At 51.4% G+C, this 19,280-nt stretch overlaps 5 protein-coding genes across 5 annotated transcripts; 3 read left to right on the top strand and 2 right to left on the bottom strand.

The window, feature by feature from the left end:
• Nucleotides 1-2,520: 2,520 nt before the first annotated feature.
• Nucleotides 2,521-4,171, top strand: PG985_002208 (cytochrome P450 monooxygenase oxidoreductase; the record flags this gene model as incomplete). The annotated part of the gene is made up of 3 exons (XM_066821977.1): nt 2,521-2,731; nt 2,807-3,428; nt 3,490-4,171. The coding sequence occupies 3 exons, from the start codon at nt 2,521-2,523 to the stop codon at nt 4,169-4,171; spliced, it is 1,515 nt and encodes a 504-aa protein (XP_066689409.1).
• A 2,053-nt stretch (nt 4,172-6,224) lies between these two features.
• Nucleotides 6,225-7,394, top strand: PG985_002207 (Mating-type switching protein swi10; the record flags this gene model as incomplete). The annotated part of the gene is made up of 1 exon (XM_066821976.1): nt 6,225-7,394. The coding sequence occupies one exon, from the start codon at nt 6,225-6,227 to the stop codon at nt 7,392-7,394; it is 1,170 nt and encodes a 389-aa protein (XP_066689408.1).
• A 2,538-nt stretch (nt 7,395-9,932) lies between these two features.
• On the top strand, nt 9,933-11,768 carry PG985_002206 (Seven-hairpin glycosidase; the record flags this gene model as incomplete). Its single annotated transcript, XM_066821975.1, has 5 exons — nt 9,933-10,138; nt 10,199-10,380; nt 10,429-11,022; nt 11,075-11,562; nt 11,676-11,768. The coding sequence occupies 5 exons, from the start codon at nt 9,933-9,935 to the stop codon at nt 11,766-11,768; spliced, it is 1,563 nt and encodes a 520-aa protein (XP_066689407.1).
• Nucleotides 11,769-12,019: 251 nt separating this feature from the next.
• On the bottom strand, nt 12,020-16,930 carry PG985_002205 (WD40 repeat-like protein; the record flags this gene model as incomplete). Its single annotated transcript, XM_066821974.1, has 4 exons — nt 12,020-13,736; nt 13,791-15,168; nt 15,240-15,914; nt 15,973-16,930. 4 exons carry the CDS (start codon nt 16,928-16,930, stop codon nt 12,020-12,022), a joined length of 4,728 nt encoding a protein of 1,575 aa, XP_066689406.1.
• A 530-nt stretch (nt 16,931-17,460) lies between these two features.
• On the bottom strand, nt 17,461-18,832 carry PG985_002204 (Aldo/keto reductase; the record flags this gene model as incomplete). Its single annotated transcript, XM_066821973.1, has 5 exons — nt 17,461-17,671; nt 17,725-17,781; nt 17,844-17,970; nt 18,041-18,617; nt 18,674-18,832. Coding segments are annotated over 5 exons (1,131 nt in total), but the record flags the coding sequence as incomplete, so codon positions are not given.
• Nucleotides 18,833-19,280: the final 448 nt, after the last annotated feature.

Here is a 19,280-nt window from a genome sequence, read left to right as displayed (position 1 = left end):
CGATTCCGGGTGGGGGGCAATGTCCCTAGGCTGCCCAATGCTAGCTCTCCCAGAGTATAGGGTGGTCTGAGTTCGGATATGAGCCCTGCTATGTGGTGCCGATCAGAGGTGAGGTGCTGTCAAGGATAGACCAGCATGCGAAACAACAGCGATACCCGGAAGCGTCGAGACGCTCCTTGATCCGAGTTTGCTGCTAGCTACTGGTTCCACGATTCCGGTTTGTTTGGTTACCACCCTGGCAGCGTAGCGATGGTAAGCCGGGCAGCCGGGCAGAACCCGATAGTGGAACAGACACTAGCCTGCCTGTCTGCTTTCCGATTCTCTGGACAGTACTGTGGACAGTACTCTGAGCACACAGACACAGCAAGTCTTGCCCTGACAGCTGACAGCCGAGTTGACTGTGTAGCCGACGTCATTAATAGTATGCATCCTGTCAGGGGTTTGCAGTTTCACATGCGACGGGCAAGCGAGCATGCATAGAAGCTGTGTATTAAGCGAGATGCATACGTATATGCACCTTCTGAACATCCTCATATTCCCCTAGGTCAGTGCCCGTCACCTGCGTCGATGACCGACCTGACAATGGCCTGACGGGAGACGGCTGAGAGGCCTTCGAGGTCGCAGACTGACTCGAGCAGTAACAGGAGGCGCTCCCATGTCAATAACCATGTTACCAGGCTGTTCCTTGTACCTTTTGCTCGTTCCATACAAACTTTGCAGATTGTCGCAGTTGAGTGAGGGGATAGCCCAGTACTGGATGGGATGGCCTGCGTACTGGATGGCCCAACTCAGCTATGGCAAAAGTGGGTTCGCAGTGGCTGCTTCGAGGATTACACGGAAGCACAAGCGAGGCGCAGGATACATAACCCAAGGCATAATAGTTTTCGCAAGTTGTGAACTGTTCCTAATTGGGTAGACGAGGTCGTTAGCAAAACCTCCAGGCGGCCATCATTTCATACCACTCATACTATCAACAGGGCACAGAGTATGCAGATCCTACACAAACCAAGGATGTCCCAGTCGAGCAGAAGTCGAGTTCTTCCAATGAGGAGAACACTAAGGAGTAACGATTGACGGCTAGCGGGATGTGCAGTACAGTACCTTCGCACTGGTGTCTCGTATGGAGGATTTGGTTCGCAAGGTTCCAGGTTTTCTCAAAACATCCACCATTCCTTCGTATGCATGTATTGCTAGGTAGCGTTAGCGACATCCGAGAAACCCCACCCGAGCTGCAGACCGTTGCAATTGCAGCTGCCACTTGGGCCGAAAAAGTAATGAATGTGCCCGAAATGGGCAAGATGCTGCATCGCAGGCCCAACGTAGCTTTTAGCCAAGGAGAGAGCGTTCGAGAAAATCTGCAACATCAATTGCACATACATATATGCATGCATCAATGCAATTGAGCCCAGAAAAACGAAGCATGTCAGGTGCCACGAGATTCAGACAGGTTCAGCGACACCGGTTGGCGGTCAAGGCATCGGCCTGCTCATCATGAAGGTGAAGCTCAAAAAAAGATTCAGGCTTCTTGGCTCCAGCAAAAAGTACCCCCATCTTGCAGGGCTCGCAGGGCTGGAAACTAGCTGCCTAGGGCTGTTTATCGGGCTGTTTGCCTCTGACATTGTGGGCGGTCCAGGTGCTAGGGGCAAATACTGCCTTGGCAATCCACACTTTAGCTCTCGGATGCTCGCCAGTAGGTTGATTTAAAGACTTACTAAACGACGGAATTCTCCGACCCTTTCACGTACGCATTTCGAGAATAAAATTGACTGAGCTGTTTTCACAGTATATGGCCAGAGACATGAGGTCCAATTGCAGTCCATTCGGTTCTGCGCCGCATCGTCTTCTACCACCACACCTGTGACGAATCTTGCAGTGCCGGACTCGGTAAGATGCTTAGCGATGAGGCCTGGGACAGATACCCGGGGGTCCTGCCGGGGGGTTCCTCCGGGACAATCTTGACGGGACAAGGGACTTTAGGGGCATGGCTGTCGGTGAGTCTCCCCTTTCCGGCCGCTGATCTCTCATCCTGAACTGGAAGTCATGCCGAACCCATCATGCCACCCAGACTCTTCGTCCGCTGGGCACAACGCTGGGTTCGCTCGCACCTTGCTACTACTACATCGTAATTTGCGGGGATGTATCTGTTATTGGCGTCGGACTGCACAGAGGAGCCAGACTCTCAGAGCGAACCAGAACCAAAACTCAAGTACGTACTACATACTTAGCCTGGTATGGTTCAGAAATCGGTATGTATCAGGTTTTAGCATCCTCCCAAGGTGCCACGACGCAGTGGAGTTCATTAGTAGCATGGAGATGATGGCATGGATCAAGCTATCATGCAGCGTAGGAAACAGTGTTGATCCTGATTTTGATCACATGCTGCTCTCTTCATGCTCGTTCGCTCCGCTATCCTGATCTCTGGGGAAGGAGAATTCATGATATAGTCTGCGCGCCCCGGGCGGATGTTAGACAACGACTATCACTCGTAAGCTTCTTTGTCTTTGATATTACTGGCTCACGATGGCGCTGCTGAGCTTCGTCAACGTCGTCCTCCTGGGCGTAACGTATGTGCTATTCAAGGTTGTCTACCAGATCGTGTACAACCACTTCTTCCATCCTTTGGCCAAATTCCCTGGTCCCTTCTGGGCAGGCGTCACTCGCCTCTGGCTTACCTACCACAATGTGAAGACGGACGAGCCTTATGTCGTCCAGGCTCTACACAAGAAGCATGGTATGATCTTCTTACATCCACTGCCAGTATGATTCTCGAAGGACATTGCTTATTGATGCCGTCTTGTTACCGTAGGCCCAATCGTGCGGATAACACCATCTTTGCTCATTGTGTCGGATGCCACCAAGCTACCCGACATCTATAGCCGCAATGCCAACAAGTCAAAGCACTATATCACCGGTAGCTTTGGCGAGACCGAGTCCATGTTCAACATGCAGGACCACAAGGCTCATTCTTATTTCCGCAAGATCGCCGCGGGTCCCTACAGCTTCAGCAACATCAAGCGCATGGAGCCGCTCATCGACGCCAACATTACGAAATGGATCGGCAAACTCGACACACTGTTCGCCCAGACGGGCAAGACGTGCGATTTTGCCAACTGGGCTGTCTACATGGCGTACGACATCATCAGCGAAGTCGGGTTTGGTGCGCCTTTCGGTTTCATCGATCAGGAGACCGACGTTGGCGGCTTGATTCAGGGATTCCACGATGGCTTGGTCGCGTTTGGTATCATGGCCCGTTTGTACCCCTTCACAAACTGGGTGAAGAGCACCTTTTTGGGCAAGTACCTGGTCGCCAGCCCCGAACAGGACAGTGGTATCGGTACTTTGATGAGGTTCCGCGATAGGCTGATTGCGAAGCGGTATGCGGATATTGAGAACGGAAAGACAGGCGGACGGATCGACCTATTACAAACGTAAGTCTTCGAACGTCTCTGCGCACGTGACAGATAGAAACTAACGTTGGTCCCCATCCAGTTTCATCGAAGCACGCGATGACATGGGAGAGCCTTTGGATCTCGAATACATCAGAGCCGAGATCCTGCTTGTACTCATGGCCGGCGCTGACACCACAGGCACCGCCTTCCAGGCGCTCATGCGCGAGATCTGGTCGCACCCGGGCGTCCTCGAGAAGCTGGTTACGGAACTGGACGCCGCCACCGCCGCGGGCCACCTGTCCGCCATGCCGCAGTACGAGGAGGTGCAGCAGCACTGCCCCTACTACCTCGCCGTGGTGAAGGAGTCGATGCGGCTCAACCCGTCGGCGCCCAACATCTTCCCTCGCCTGGCGCCCCCTGGAGGCCTGACCCTGTTCGGCCAGTTCGTGCCCGAGGGCATGGAGCTGACGTGCAACCCGTGGATCGTGCACCGTGACCCGCGCATCTACGGCGACGACGCGGAGGAGTTCCGTCCGGAGCGCTGGCTCGAGGACCCGGACCGCACCAAGGAATACAACAAGTACAACATGGCCTTTGGCTACGGCGCCCGCGTCTGCCTCGGCCGCGAGATCGCCAACATGGAGCTGTACAAGGCGCCCCTGCAGTTCTTCCGCACCTTCAAGATCACCGTCGTGAACAAGGGCGACTATATCTACAAGGGCGGCCTGACTTACTACGAGAACCTGGACGTCAAGCTCGAGAGGCGGGAGGCCTTGGCCTAAAAAGGAAGCCTGCTACAACGACTGAAAACGCAATGTTCGGTGGTTTATTTGGCCCTGATTCTGATAAAAAGAATTGGAAGTTATATTAAGACCGCCCAACATTAAAGTAGACGTCACCGAGGGCTCTTAGCAATAGAGAGGGACCGTCTTATCTATGTACATAATCAATAAGAATGAACAAATAAAATCATATTTACCTGTACATACATGTACATATGTAAATCCTGTGACATGTGGCAATGCATCTACTAAGCCCCAATAGGCTCACAGCTCTCTAAATCAATGTTGCCTCTTGAAATTGTTCATAAAAGCTGGTGCTGACCTTAATATTTCTCAAAGTGAGATGTCCAAGACTATTGATGCGCTGCCCAGCTAGAAGCGGTCCGATGTAGTGACAATAATACGACAATTCCATGCTAAGGTGGATCGGACACTTAAGGAAAATATCTATCTGGTGAAAGTTGTAGGAGTAGACGGAAGATGGGGAAGCGCCATCCTGAAGAGACAAATGATTCCGAGGACTCGCAGACTCAAGGCATACGGGCATACCCCCAGAAGCGTGTAAAGGTTTGATGGTGTTGTTCGATAATGATGAACAAGACAAACATACTTCCATGAAGATATAGCCCAAGGGTCCCATGAGCTCTCGTGGTAGAGGCATTGACTCTAGCTACTGTTTGTTCCTCGGGGGTAGTCTTTCGTCAATATTACGCCCGTAAATGGGACAATCACGCTGAACATCTCGGATTAGCCGCTTCAGATTGACATTGCGGGTTTGCTGTTGAGCGGCACTTGCCCAGCCAAGGTACGTACAAACTGCGTATAAACAAACTCGACCAACAAGGGCATGGTATCATACGGTAACGATGAATGTTTCAAAGTACCGCTATATATACGAGGTATATACCCAACCAGTTAAGGTTTCTATACGCGGCCAATCTCGACATCCTTTCCCTATTCCCTCGCTGCACTTGCTACATACTTCTTGTCGGTCCCTCAGTGTTACTGGATGACTGCTACGGAGACACAACGGAGACATGTTTTCACATGGAGACGCATCGTCGAAGCATCGGATCGTGCTCGCGTCTGTCGTGTGTCTGGTTATGTGTAAATTCCCATTCAAAGACGCACCTCGTGTCCCAGACACTGGCTAACGCTTTGGAACAGTAGCTCTCATCGCTGCAAATGTGGTCGCAGTGCTCTATGATATGAGTCATCGACCAGGGAAAGGCAATCCTGGAAATCATGGCAATCCTGAAAAAGATACAGTTGTCGGCATTCATGTGGGAAGTCAGGTTCAGGGGTAACCTTAGGCTATGGCCTGCAGCGAAAACGGATGGCCAATTCGGCCAGTGCTAGATTTTGCCGAACTTCTGGGGTTTGAAAAGTGCATGAACTATCGTCCGTGTTTAATAGTATCGGTCTACTCGAAGGGTAACCTGGATCGAATTATTCACTTTGGGGTCATATAGCTATGTAAATTATAGCATTTTGCTGCTGCCATGATTCTCGGCGACATATGCGCCAGACCTGTCGCGACAATAGTTAGAGAATGGCATCGCCTGTGGCTGAATTACTGAGAGTAATAATTTACCTACCTGTACCGTTTTTTCTTTTCGTCATCCAGGCATGTTCAAGCCAACATTTCGATCGTTATTGAGCTCCTTTGAACAACAAACTTCAGGGGAAGGGGTTAGAACCAGGAATGCAATAGACCCACGATCGCGTACTACATGCATAACAACATAGCCCAAATGAGCTGAGCTGGCTTGCAGAGTTTCAATCATTTGCTTGTAACTGAAAAGATAAACGAGTTATTGCGAAGCATAGCGTGTGGTGCAGGACGAAATCATTCACCTACCGTCGAGCCGCCTGGCTGCCTGGTGCCTGGCATTCGAGAACGAGATCAAGTGGGGCCTGGCAATTCAATTGATTGAAGGGACCCCACGAATGACATAGCTCACCTAAGGCAACCTCTAAGGTTAGGTCGCGTCATGCAACGTTCAATCAACCACCGGTACGACTGAGCACCAACGGTCAATCGCCAGACACCATGGATGACGATGATTATGGCGCGGATGCAGACCTTCTAGACGCCCTTGCGTCTTCTTCATCTAGAACAGCGCCCTCCAATCCCACCAAGCCGGCTCCTGCAGCGCGCATCCAACAGCCGACGCCTCAGCGACTGGACAAAGCACCACCCTCCGCCAACTCCCCGGCGGCCGGGCCTAAGATTGTGCAGCCCACGCCCCAGGCACTTCCCCAGCGCGGTTCCGGCTCCAACATCCTCGTCTCTCCTAGGCAGAAAGGCAACCCGGTGCTGGCCTCCTTGAAATCGGTGGCATGGGAGTACAGCGATATCCCGGCCGACTACGGCCTAGGTTTGACGACGTGTGCCCTGTTCCTCAGCTTGAAGTACCATCGGCTCCACCCGGAATACATATATAAGAGAATACGTGATCTGCAAGGCAGGTACAATCTGAGGATCCTCTTGACCATGGTCGACATTCCCAACCACGAGGACTCGTTGCGCGAGCTTTCAAAGACGTCCTTGGTCAACAACGTGACCGTTATCCTCTGCTGGTCCGCCGCCGAAGCCGCACGCTACCTCGAGCTTTACAAGTCGTACGAGCACGCCAGTTTCGCAGGCATCAAAGGCCAGCAAGCCACGAGCTACACAGAGAAGTTGGTCGAGTTTGTTACTGTGCCTAGAGGCATCAACAAGGCAGACGCCGTGTCGCTGGTGAGCGCCTTTGGCAGCGTCCGCAACGCCGTCAACGCAGACCCTGAACAGGTTGCAGTCATCGGCGGCTGGGGAGAGAAGAAGGTCAAGAAGTGGTGCAGCGTTGTCGAAGAGCCCTTCCGGGTCCAAAAGGCTGCCAGAAGAGGCCTACTTCCAAGTGAGAGCAGTAACAATGCCATGGAATCGGCCGTTCCTCTGAGCACAGTGCCGCTTCGAGATATGCCCGCCGCGCTTGCAGCAAGTGCGTCACGAGGCAGCCAAACGCCTGGCCCACCGCAGGGAGAGAAATCGCAGAACAAACCCTCTCAGCCCCAGGTCTGGAATCCTGAGGATGCAGATGATGAGGAGGCTATGCTGGCAGCTGCTATAGAAGAGTCCAAGAAGACTGCAGCTCTTGAGAAACCGTCCAGTCGCAAAGAGGACGATCCATTGAGCGATGGCATAGCCGCTGCACTCGCCAAATTGCGTGAAAAGGAGTAGATCATATTCTCCTGTTCCCATTCACGTCCACGAGTCACACAATACTTTACCCCACGGGGCTGGTGGCATTCTTGGGATCAGCACTGTTGTCAATGTTACGCAAGTATCTAAACATCTGAATGTTAAAGCTGATGGCCAATGGCGCCTCGCTGCATGGCTTGCTTGGTCCTGCGTCGCATTCTTCAGCAACAGGCCATGGGCCACCGATTGTTCCGCGAGTGCCGATATATGCTACACTATTCAGGAAGGTCCATTGGACGGACCACAAAGCAAAGTTATAGGCGCAGCAGCAGCCGAGACCATGGGTAACCACCTGACAAGTCGGAAACAGAAAGAACAGATGAACAGTTGTTTCACCGGTTGTTTCTGCCGTTTTGCATCTGTCCGTGGTTATCTTGCCAAGGGTGGTTTGCACGACACTGTCCATTCATTGCTGATTACATAACTAAGTGCGATAGCCACATGAGCAGGTGAGCAGCCTACAGGAAGCAAGATGCGAGGGTCTAGACGTAGTCGGTGAATCCAGCTTCCTAATGCAGGACACTGACGTCGTAGCCTATGTTACCTGCTTATGTACGTGGCTGGCATAATGACTAGAAGCCGGCCGGCTCTGGGTTGCAATGCATCTCTTGGCAAGATAGCAGATAGAACATGTCTAGGAAGCATGTGCGGTGTGTTGAATGCAGCGATGATCTCGATTACTATTGGACACTTTCTTCTACAAGGAATTTGCGATTTCCAGAAAGAGGAATCCCTTCAACTCGGTCCGAAGAAAAGAACGAAGTTCTACAAGCAGGATTTCCACAGGCCGAGGTGTGCCCGGAATCCATCTCTTGTCAGTCATTTGACCACACGCCGAGAAAAAGAGTCATTCGACTCAACCCCTTTCGCACCAGTGGACCACCACGGTATAGCTGAATGGATTGGTGTTGGTGTGGAAGACAGCCAAGCAGACGGCACGGGAGGCGGGAGGCGTCGAGCTTATGCTAAGACTTTCCCCACACCAATTCCAGGCCTGTTTTGGGGTAATCTTGGGGTTAGACCAATATCCGATGAGAGAACGGGTGGCATGAGGCAGGAGCAACGCCCGCAATCTCGAGCTATCACCAATACTGTACCAGAACTTGTCTCTGAAAATCTCTGGCTTCCGACAACCTGTCCTATATCAAATGACTCGGATCTCCCTGCTAGCTGCTCCTGCCCACCACCCACCTCGCTAATGCCTGCATTATCTTCGAAGCCCGTGATTAGATGCACCTCCCTGCAGCCTCAAGTCGTAAGGTCAACTGCAGACTGCAGGCTCCAAGCCATGTTTTCTTTCCGACAACCGTTCCGATGCACTTCTTTTCCTACTTTGTTCACTGAGTCCCAAAGAAACGGACCCGCGATGAGCTCACCGTGCAATCTCCGACCCAGTCGCATAATTGTCTGCTTCTCTTTTCCCGTCCACATACAGGTCAAGATCCCAGGTTTGGCAATTCAGGCAATCGCTTCCACCCGATATGGCGCGATCGTCACCTAGAAAAGAAACGCTCGGAAATACAACCTGCAGCTGATCTTCGGAACAGCCTTGCCAGCCATAGGCGAATTCTTTTGACAAGCAGGTAACCTATGTGTACAAGTAAAGTGGATTGACAGTGTATTGGTAGCTCCGTTGCACAACACCACTCGCTTGGGCACACTCTTGTAACGCTACCTAAGCCTATTGCTACCCTCATCACAGGTTCGCGTTCCTGAGCTGAAGTACACAAGACCAGTCTAATGTGTCTCGGCTCCAGGGCAGGTGTGAGCATGCGGAAAAGATGATGATGCTGCTGTACCCTCTTCGCCCGCTCTCGTGTCTGCATGGTTACCCAAGTAAGTAGGTACATAACATACCTGCATACCACAAGTCATACTCTAAACTCTCCCTTTCCTTTGGGTCCCTCCGTCGTCACTGGATGATCGACACTCACTAGAGAGCCTCGAGCTGCAAAGTGCAGACCATTGAATCAGCTGTGCCACCAGGGTAGCCTGCCTAGTCTACTGACTGCCCTTATTTGTCTTGGAAAGGCATCATCTCATGTCAGTACTCACTCATGCAGGGCAGTTGCAGAAGAAAAGTGTCAAGCGCGCTTTCTATTATGCCCTATCATGCAGGCCGCTTACACCATCACTCGTTACTGAGTATTCATTCCCCCCCCCCCCCACATTTCATGTGTGCTCGCATCAGGGAAGGAGCCCAGAGATGCTCGTTCAGTAGGTGTGTAGACTGGAGGTACCTACCGAAGGTTTCTGACTTGAGTTATGAAATAGTACATAAGGTACAGTATTTGGCTCGAGACATTGTCCGATCCTGCTTGTCCCTTCGCTCGCACCCTGCACTCATCCACTCACTCACTCGCTCAGCACAGATCTCTCACCCGAGATTCTGTCCAGGGCCGGCCACCTGTTTTTTTGTCTCACCTTGCAGGCCCTCACGCCTTCACTATATCCTTTCGTCGTACTCCGGTCCAATCTCTTCGGTCGGGATAGTCATCCGTATACTCATCCACGACCATGGTGTCTTCTGCTTGGCTGTTGGCCTTGCTGGGCTCCGTCGCGCAAGTGTACGGTATCCGAGCCCGAGGTCCTACGTACACGGCGAACCCGGACAAAGCGGCTGCTGTCAAAGAAGCCTTTGATCGTGCATGGGCCGGTTACTACCAATATGCGTTTCCCAACGACTCGCTGAAGCCAATTGCCAAATCCTTCGAGAATGACAGGTGGGTGACATAACGCCAACGACAGGGACATGAGGGCTCTAAACTAACTCTATGATGCAGAAACGGATGGGGCGCCAGCGCAATAGACGCACTCTCCACGGCAATCGTCATGGAAGATGCTACCGTTATTGGGCAAATCGTGGATTACATTCAGACAATCAACTTTGACAAGTCCAGCAATTCGGGTGACACCATTTCTCTCTTCGAGACGACGATTCGCTACTTGGGTGGCCTTCTTTCAGGTGTGTAGAGCTCACAGGATATATGAACCTTAACTGACACCCCGTTAGCCCACGATCTGCTGTCGAGTGTGCCGTCAGGAACGTACGGTATCAACGGTACGCAGCTAGACGCAATCCTGAAGCAAGCCACGCATTTGGCAGACAACTTAAAGGTTGGCTTCGACACGCCCAGTGGTGTCCCCATCAATGACTTGCTGTTCCAACCCCCGAGAACAACAAACTCGACGACCAATGGTCTTGCCACGATCGGGACTTTGGTCTTGGAGTGGACCAGACTGAGCGACAAGACGGGCAACACGGAGTACGCGGAACTGTCGCAGAAGGCCGAGTCGTACCTCTTGAACCCCAAGCCTGCGTCCGGTGAGCCATGGCCGGGTCTGCTCGGTACCAATGTGGATGTCAACAATGGCAACTTCGTGGATTCTTCAGGCGGCTGGAATGGCGGTACCGACAGTTACTACGAATACCTCATCAAGATGTATTTGTACGATACGTCCAGATTCGCCTCGTACAGGGACTCGTGGATCGAGGCGGCCGATTCGAGTATCAAGTATCTCGCATCCCACCCGTCCACACGACCAGACATGACGTTCTTGTCTGCTTACGAGGGCAAAGACCAGCTTTCCTATCGATCAGGACACCGTAAGTCTAACATCGCAGCAAGAGAAAGCCAATTACTAACCCATGATCACAGTGGCATGTTTCGATGGTGGCAACTTCATCCTGGGCGGTCTTACTTTGGACAAGCCCGAATACGTCCAATTCGGCATCGAGCTCGCATACAGCTGCCACGAGACCTACACCGCGACGGTGACTGGTATCGGCCCGGAGGGCTTCGCATGGCAAGACGGTAAGGCCGCGAACACATCGAATAACCCTGCCGCGCCCGCCGACCAGGCCAACTTCTACAAAGAGGCTGGATTTTGGATCACTAGCAGCTACTACATCCTACGGCCCGAGGTCATCGAAAGCTGGTACTACGCCTACCGTGCCACGGGCGACTCCAAATACCAGGACTGGGCTTGGACGGCTTTCAAGAGCATCAACGCCACGTGCTCTGTCGGTGCCGGGTTCTCGGAGGTCACGAATGTCAATGCGCCCAATGGCGGGTCGTTTACGGACTTCCAGGACAGCTTCTGGTTTGCCGAGGTGCTGAAGTACCTCTACATGATCCAAGCAGATGTAAGTCGGCTAGAACTGAACCCCCTCTTTCTCTGTTTTTCTTCTTCTTCTCCTCCAACTCCATGTTCGTTTTAAGGTACTCAAGGAAGTCTGGTCACTAATGCATATCGCAGGAGGCTCCTTGGCAAGTTTCCGCCACTCACGACAACCAGTACGTGTTCAACACGGAGGCCCACCCGATGAAGGTTGCCGGGAAACCGATCTAAGGCCGAAGGGTGAGCACTGGGGTTGTGCAATACGGTTGTTCCTACTTACCATCCTATTGATACCAATAAACATGAAATAAATACAACAACAACAGTTCCTCTACCCATACGTATTCTAGTAAACATGTCAAGGTACTGGAAGTTGCAGCCATGCAAGGCTTTGAGAATTTGTTGTGTTCCATTAATGACTCCTATTGCAAGCCCTATGGGCTATTGCGAGCCTTATCCAAAGGTTGTATTACTGTACCCAATCAACCAGGGGTTGCCGTTATACTGCTAGAGGTCCTTCTATGCATGCTTCCGGCTTGGACTGTCCAGCCTTGTTGAGGCGAGAGGGTGACGACTTCAGAAAAGTCCAATCCTCCCTTGATGATGACGAGGCCACCCTTATTAACAAAAATGAACTCCTTCTTCGAAGTGAATGAGAACATCATATCTCCGTTGACGTTTAGCCATTCTGATAAAATGAAGAAGTGCCGTTTGGCATACGGTGCCGTATTGAAGGTGGTTAAATCCAGGCTGCATATCCAGAGTTCCTTGTCTATGAATATCAATGTCGTCCCCATGACTGCTATGACCTCACGTAGTACGGGGCTGAGAAGCTCGATATTTGAGCCGATGATAGCGGCTCCTTCATTGTGGACTTCGTCGAAGGCATCCCCGATCCAATAGCATATACGCGTACCAGCGCCGTCCCCGGTCACTCTGATACACTCAACAACCAATTCTGAGCCATGGTAGCTCGCGCTGACCACATTTCCTGGCGAGAATTGACTTGTGCGTATGAGCTGAACGTCGTGTCTAGGCTCAACCTCCTCGTAGGTCGACCATGATAGTTCCCGGTAAGAGGTAGTCGTGAACAAGATCAGCTTTTCCTGACATCTGGGGTGAGCGACCGCGACATGCAACCCCTCGGTAGTGTGTTCCCTGTCTCTAACTAGCTCACCCGAGGGTAGATCCCAGAGTTCGTTACGTGTTTTGCCGCATATAAGCAAGCGGTCTTGCGACGGGCTGACCATCATGTTCGATATGGCACATCCAACTCTCTTGTCCACCAAAACATGTGCATCCTGCCAATACGGGCTAGTAGTCTCCACCAGCACGACTAGGACTCTGCCGGACTCGTCAGCTGTGGCGACGATTCCACGCTCGTCTGCAACAGCTGCTGCCACCACAGATGCACCACGAGAATGGCTATACAGAACTTCCAGCTCTCTTCCATCCAAGGCGCACCATATTGATACTTCGCCGTTGCTTTTACCGCAAATGATGTGGTCTCCGGTCGAGATTGACACGAGCGATGTGATCTCCGGGCGCTCTACTGACACTACTGAGCCAGAGGTCCTCATGGCAATCGTCATCTGGCTACTGATGTCGCTCTGGCTCTCGATATCAGCATCCTTCTGCACGAGGATGGCAGGTTCCCAAACGCGGACCTGGGCCTCTCGGCAGTCGACGATACGCAGCCCATCTTCGCTGAAGCGAACGTCCTTTACAGCCTCTTCATGGACGCCGATGCGGTAAATCAGAGTCAGGGCAGTGCTCTCGGGCCCGTCAAATTCGTATACCTCGACGGTCCCGCGGGAGTCGCCGGTGACCAGGCTCCTCCCGTCGGTTGAGCACGACAGCGTGTGCGCAAAGACATTCGATCTCTGGAACTGTAACGTTGCCGTCCGAGGATCAAAAATGAGAAGGTCTCCGCCTTGGTTTGACACGACCAAGGCGAAGACATCGGGGCTGGGGTTGAAAGACATGGCATCGATTCCGTTCGCCTTCCCCGACGCACAACTGCCCACAAGTGCGCCCGAGTGCAAATCAATGATGGATATTGGGTGGCTCCGATAGCCCACAGCTAGGAGTCCGAGATTTATTGAGATGGTTGCCTTACTAGGAGGCTGATCGGGTAGCGGTGACTCTGTATCTTTATTGTCCCACGACGTAATCGACGTCTGCCCGTTTTCGATGTATCTATAGAACCATCAGTGGAAGAACCTCACATCCTACAGGGGCTGGATAGCTCACGTGGTCACGATCTGGTTAGCCCGGTTAGCATGAATCAAGCAGTCTGGATTAAGAAACGTCATGGCCAACGGCGGCGATGCAACGCTAGTTGTCCAAATTCTGGTTCCGCTCTGAGGCTCCCATATGCTGATATGCTTTTGCCCGCCTGCAGCAAGCATGCGTTCGTCGGGACTGAACTCCAAGAACCTAACCCGTTCAGGATGACGCATAAGCGAGATATGCTGGATAGATATAGCATCGTATAAGGAGATCTGTCCCGTAGACAGCCCAACAGCAAAAGAAACAGTACCGTGCGCTAGTGCTGTGGTTTGCCCTTTCGCGAAATCGACTCTCACTAAGCAATCATCCCACTCCGATTCTCGTGCGCCTTTGACCGTCAATGATCTAGTAGGAACGACGAACAGTGTCGAGATCATGGATTCGGTAGGGCAAAATGGCGGGATTAGATAGTGTATGGCGGATGGACAAGTTAGTAGCTTGGATCGAAATCTAGCGCTGACGCGAATGAGGTCAGTTGCCCAGGCATCGACCAGCTGAATGTCCTTGTCGACAGGAGGGACGTATTTCGTTCGCCGACGAAGATACCCAGCAATGTTGACAGCTGTCCGATTGACAGGCTGTAGGTCCCCTTGTCCAGCAATCATCTCGAGCCAGAATAGTATATTTGTTCTCAGAAAATTGCAGAGCTCCCTCATAGGCGCATCATCCTCCGAGTTTGACCGGTAAAGGTGTTCCGAGAAGAACTTTGCGGCATAGTCAACCAAAGATGTATCAAGGACGGCGGCTAGTTTTGACGTTCGCGCCGGTTTGAACCCGTGCGAGTTCCTTAGGACATCCGTTGTGAGATACCTACATAGTATGAATGCCAAGTGGCCATGACGCTCCCCTTTTCGAACTGCCAGGCCGGAATCCAGATCCTCGTCTAGTATAAACTCCCGAGCCGTCTCGTGGATCATATGGACTCTGGATGATTGATCTACGAAGACTAGTTGTCCACAAACGGTCGGTATTGCCTTCTCAATATTGTGCGGCGTCTCGTTGATGTCTAGACGAATAGCACAGCGTAGTTCGTCTGTTGATAGGGGGCGTCCAGCTAATGCAACCCAGGTAAGGATCGACTTGGCAAGCTTTGACCTTCTGCGCTCACTTTGGATCGTAGCTAGCATCCGCGTATACATCTGGTACAAGTCTTCTGGAACCTCTTTCAAAATGGCCTCGATGTCCTCGTCTGTGTAGGCGTTCTCGAATTCCTGTAGTACGAGACGGACCCAGAGAAACGAGCCCTGGGATTTGGTCAGGATCCGGTTACAGAGTCCATCGATATTCTCCAGGGATAGATCCTCTAGCTTGGTTCTCAGAAACGCATGCATATCATGAGCTGCAGCAACGTTAGAGGAGGTTCATAGTGAAGACGTATGATTTGACGTTGAAATGAATGGAGGTGCCTACCGGTATCTGAAGTCACTAACGGTTGAACTCGAACACGAGACCCTAGCGAACTCAAACCTCGCTCGATCTCATCGTTGCTGCGACTTGTCATGAAGATCCGTAAGCCTGGTGGTAACTGGGGGATCAGCCTGAACCAGTTTGAGGATTTGGAGCACTCATCAAGGCCATCAATCACCCAAACATGGTTAGCTACACGGCCAGTCTTGAATATCCCATTCACAAATAGCTTGCGCCACATGGATTTCTCGTCACCCTGATCCCACGACTCTCCATCGCGATCTAGTTGCTCGATCCGTTGTGCCATGGTTTGGTCCTGAGTTGCCATTTGATGAGCAAGGCCACGCAAGCAGTCGGCCAATGAAGATCTCCCGGCCTTCCCGTGCTTGAAGAAGAAGTAGCTGCACATGAACCCCGACTCCCGTATCTGATCTACCATGTAGCTTGAGAGTACCGATTTACCAGTGGCAGGCCGACCGGTGAGCCAGAATATAGGGGCATTTGCCCTCTCGGCATTTGTTAACCATTCCGTCAAATGAGGTAGCCTAGACAGCCATGAACAAGATCCCGGATGTTTTAGCTCTTGCAATGACATGAGGTCATCTTCGTATGTTGCGTCGGAGACACCGAGTAGGATTTCCACTTTCATCATTGTGTCTTTGGGCGTGGCTTCAAAAGCTAAAAGGCATGTTATATTAGTCAAAGGATCAGTGAGTAGTTGGCGTCAGTTGCTTACTCCTGACTCTGGCCAAATCAACGGCGGTACATAATGCGTTCCGTAACTTCTTGTAGTTGGGGTCAGATAGACTGTCGAATTTGCAGACATGGCGGTGGTCAGCATCCATTGCGGCTATTTCTTCGTTGCCGTATCCCAGCGTAGCAGAGTATTTCTCCACCACTATCTTATTGAGAACTTTAGCGTTGACTGGCAAAGTCTCATAGAACGACCAAAGTCGAAGATCCGAAGCGTAATGACGGAAAACGTCGTTAATCTCGGCCAAAGTGGCACAATTGGGAAGGAGATCGTTGACGTAGGGCTTTGATCCCCAGGCTACCGCCAGCATACTCTGTAATATAGTGGCAAGATCGGAACCGCGATGTGGGGTCCCCAAGAAGAAAATGGATTGTATACGGTCAGCGATATTCTTGCTCGAAGCATCTTGCCGCGCAAGAATATAGGCCTTCTTTGCAACGCAGCCTCCCATGCTATGACCGACCAGTATCAGCCGGGTATTGTCCCTTCGAATTAGAGGATCGTTCTTTATCTCGCCTAGGAGTGATTGGGCGAAGTCGTGGATACCCAGCATGCTTTGCCGTCGCTCACCCCAGTCCGCCTTGTATCCAAATGTGTGGACTCTGACATGCTGGAATTCAGGATCGTCTGGTAGCCAGGCTTTGGGCCAGTAATGCAGAGGATCAAGCGATTTTGACCATGTCTTCCGGCTCCCGCCGCCCAAGCCATGTATGAAGACGAGGTCAACTTCGGGGGTTGCGTGTTCAGGTTCGAAGAGTGTGTTCAGACCCAAAGGGCCCTTGTCGCCTCCAGTATCTCCGGAAATATCCAGCAATGATAAATTGCTCTGTACCGTTGTGGATCGCGCAACGATTGTTGGAGTGTCGGACCGATCCGTGTCCTGCCGAGACAGCACGTGGATAAGGGATCGTTTACGAAACTGTAATGTGCCATTAGCCATCAAGAGCGTGGGTGCTAAGGCTCTTGGTATCGAACCTGGTCCATATCAGCCTAGAGCCTGGATACTTCTTTTCGAGTACAGTGTCGTCTGTAGCTGTTGTTCATTGAACTGAAGGGTATTGGGATTGAATCGAGAGGATGCACTCTGCAGAAGACAAATTATCCTCAGGATTCATTGCAAGGCTGATAAGGCTAGAGTTACATGTATTAAGCAAGCTTTCAGGACAAGAAGTCTTGTTCATTCCGCAGTTCCTAGTAGGTTACCGAGTTGACGGCTGAGGGGCTTTCCCGACAACCCTTGCAAGTGCCCAGCATCGGCGGTAGACACACCAATCACAACTGTGCGTTACTCATTCACGGGAACTACAAGTAAAAAGTCTTTGGACCTGATAAGAATCGTTCGTTTCAGATTGGAGTAACTACGCCACGGTGTCAAGCTCGTTGCGTTGAAGAATCTTCGTTAACGGGATACTAATCAGCGGAATCAAGAATACATATATACGCAATTTCTAAACTAGCAACATATATAAATCAGTTCGCTAATTGACTTGCATGGACCTCCCTCAACATCGGAGAATTAGAATCATGAGGTACTGGCTGTTCTCCATCTGCTTCTTTGTAAGTGTTGACATTGAACGAGGTTGAGTTCAGCTGCTGGCGCCGCTGGATATCTACCCGGGGCTGGTCCCCTTCATATCCATTGGGGAACTTTTCAATGAGTCTCCTCATCTCCTCAATGACCCTAAAAATAATTAGTAATATAATGTGGTAACGCTTAGGGTCTTATGCTCTTACATATTCAAGTAGGTGCTCTGGCTCGGGAACAGCGTTGCTGCATTGAGGTTGAAACGCCTAAAGTTTCCGTATATGTAAGTCAATGGTCACACAGATCTATCAACAGGTATTTCATTTACATCGCATAGAGAGCGTTCCTGTCGTCGTAGTCCTCTTCTGGAGCGGACTTTGGACAATGAGCATGGTATGTGTTGAAATACTTCCGAGAGAACTTGTTGCGTTCCGGACGCCAATTTCCCAATTCATCTGTCTATGATATTAGTACATTCAATATAGTTGCGGTCTTCGAGAATGGGTGGACAGAGGGGGCATATACACTCGTTGTGGCCCCAGAAGCTCGAAGGGTCATAGATGATGCCCTCTTCTGTATCCTCGTCTACCATGGCCGCATTCCCACACCAGAGATCTCCGTGGACGAGTGAGGGTTCAATGTGGTTGCCACCAGTCTCGAGGGGTCGGAGAAGCCTGGGGATGACTTTCTCAAACATGTCCGGGAGCAGGTCATCCAGCTCTGAGCATTTACCGCCTCTCTGCTCGCGTATTCTCAGAACATGCTGGAAGCCATTCAAGAAAAAGGCTTCCCAGCTTTCCGACCAGCTGTTATCTTGGGGGAGGTCACCGTTATACGTCACGACATGGAAGCCGTACTGACCGCCGGGAGATGTGTGTGAGGAGTGTAACTTTGCCAAGCTCGATCCGAAGGCTTTTGGGGCCGGTAGTTCGTCTTCGACAAAATCGTAGAACTTGCAGATATAGAAATGCGAGTCTGGATCTGACTCGAAAGTGCCCCAAGCAATCGGTTTGGGGCAGAACTCAGGAGTGATCGCATAGATTGCTGAAGTAGATTCGAATTCTCCCTTCAAGGATTCGCGGCCATGCAGACCTTTGGACACCTTTCATTTGTCAGCGATGAGGTCATGAATACGCAAGCACTAATAGGAGGCGATACCTTCATGAAGTAGCTTTCAGTACTTCCGTCCTCATGTTCCACATCCACCCGGGTAGCCTTCGCCCAGGCAGACTCTCCTGATGCTTTCACCTCCAAGACATTCTTCAAGGACGGAAGAACTTGAAGAGTCAATATGTAGTGTACATAGCATGGGGGAAACTTGGGTTATCACCTTTTACTACGCTCTCGTCAATATCCACCATAGCCATCATGTTAATGCCACCTTGTAGAGTCAGTCAATGAAACACTAAGGTTTTTGGGAAATCATTTAGACTAGAAGTCTCTATGGTTGGGAAGGAGCCTTTTGGGGCATCTCAGCATCGGGCTCTGCTCCTGTATTGTATCTCAGCCCCCAAGCCACCCCAGCCTTTTGATCTGCCGGAAGATGCACTCGAGAGGGCCGGAAGCGCATCCAGCTCAAGGGGTCGCACAAATGCAAACAACTACCAACATGGCTACCAACACATAACGTCTATTGGCTCGAGCTGGCTGTAACCTCCAGGGGGTGTAGCGGGGTAGAGAACACCGAGGATGCAGCCAAGCGCCGACGCCTCCAATGAGGACATATCTTACGTGTAAGGCTCTGGCGCCGATCGCTTGGAAAGTG

The sequence above is a fragment of the Apiospora marii genome, assembly GCF_038362585.1.
Source record: "Apiospora marii strain CBS 49790 chromosome Unknown utg000002l_segment0_segment0, whole genome shotgun sequence".
NCBI lineage: Eukaryota > Fungi > Ascomycota > Sordariomycetes > Amphisphaeriales > Apiosporaceae > Apiospora > Apiospora marii.
Note: the sequence above shows the minus strand (reverse complement) of the source record. Positions and strands in the feature narration are given on the sequence as shown.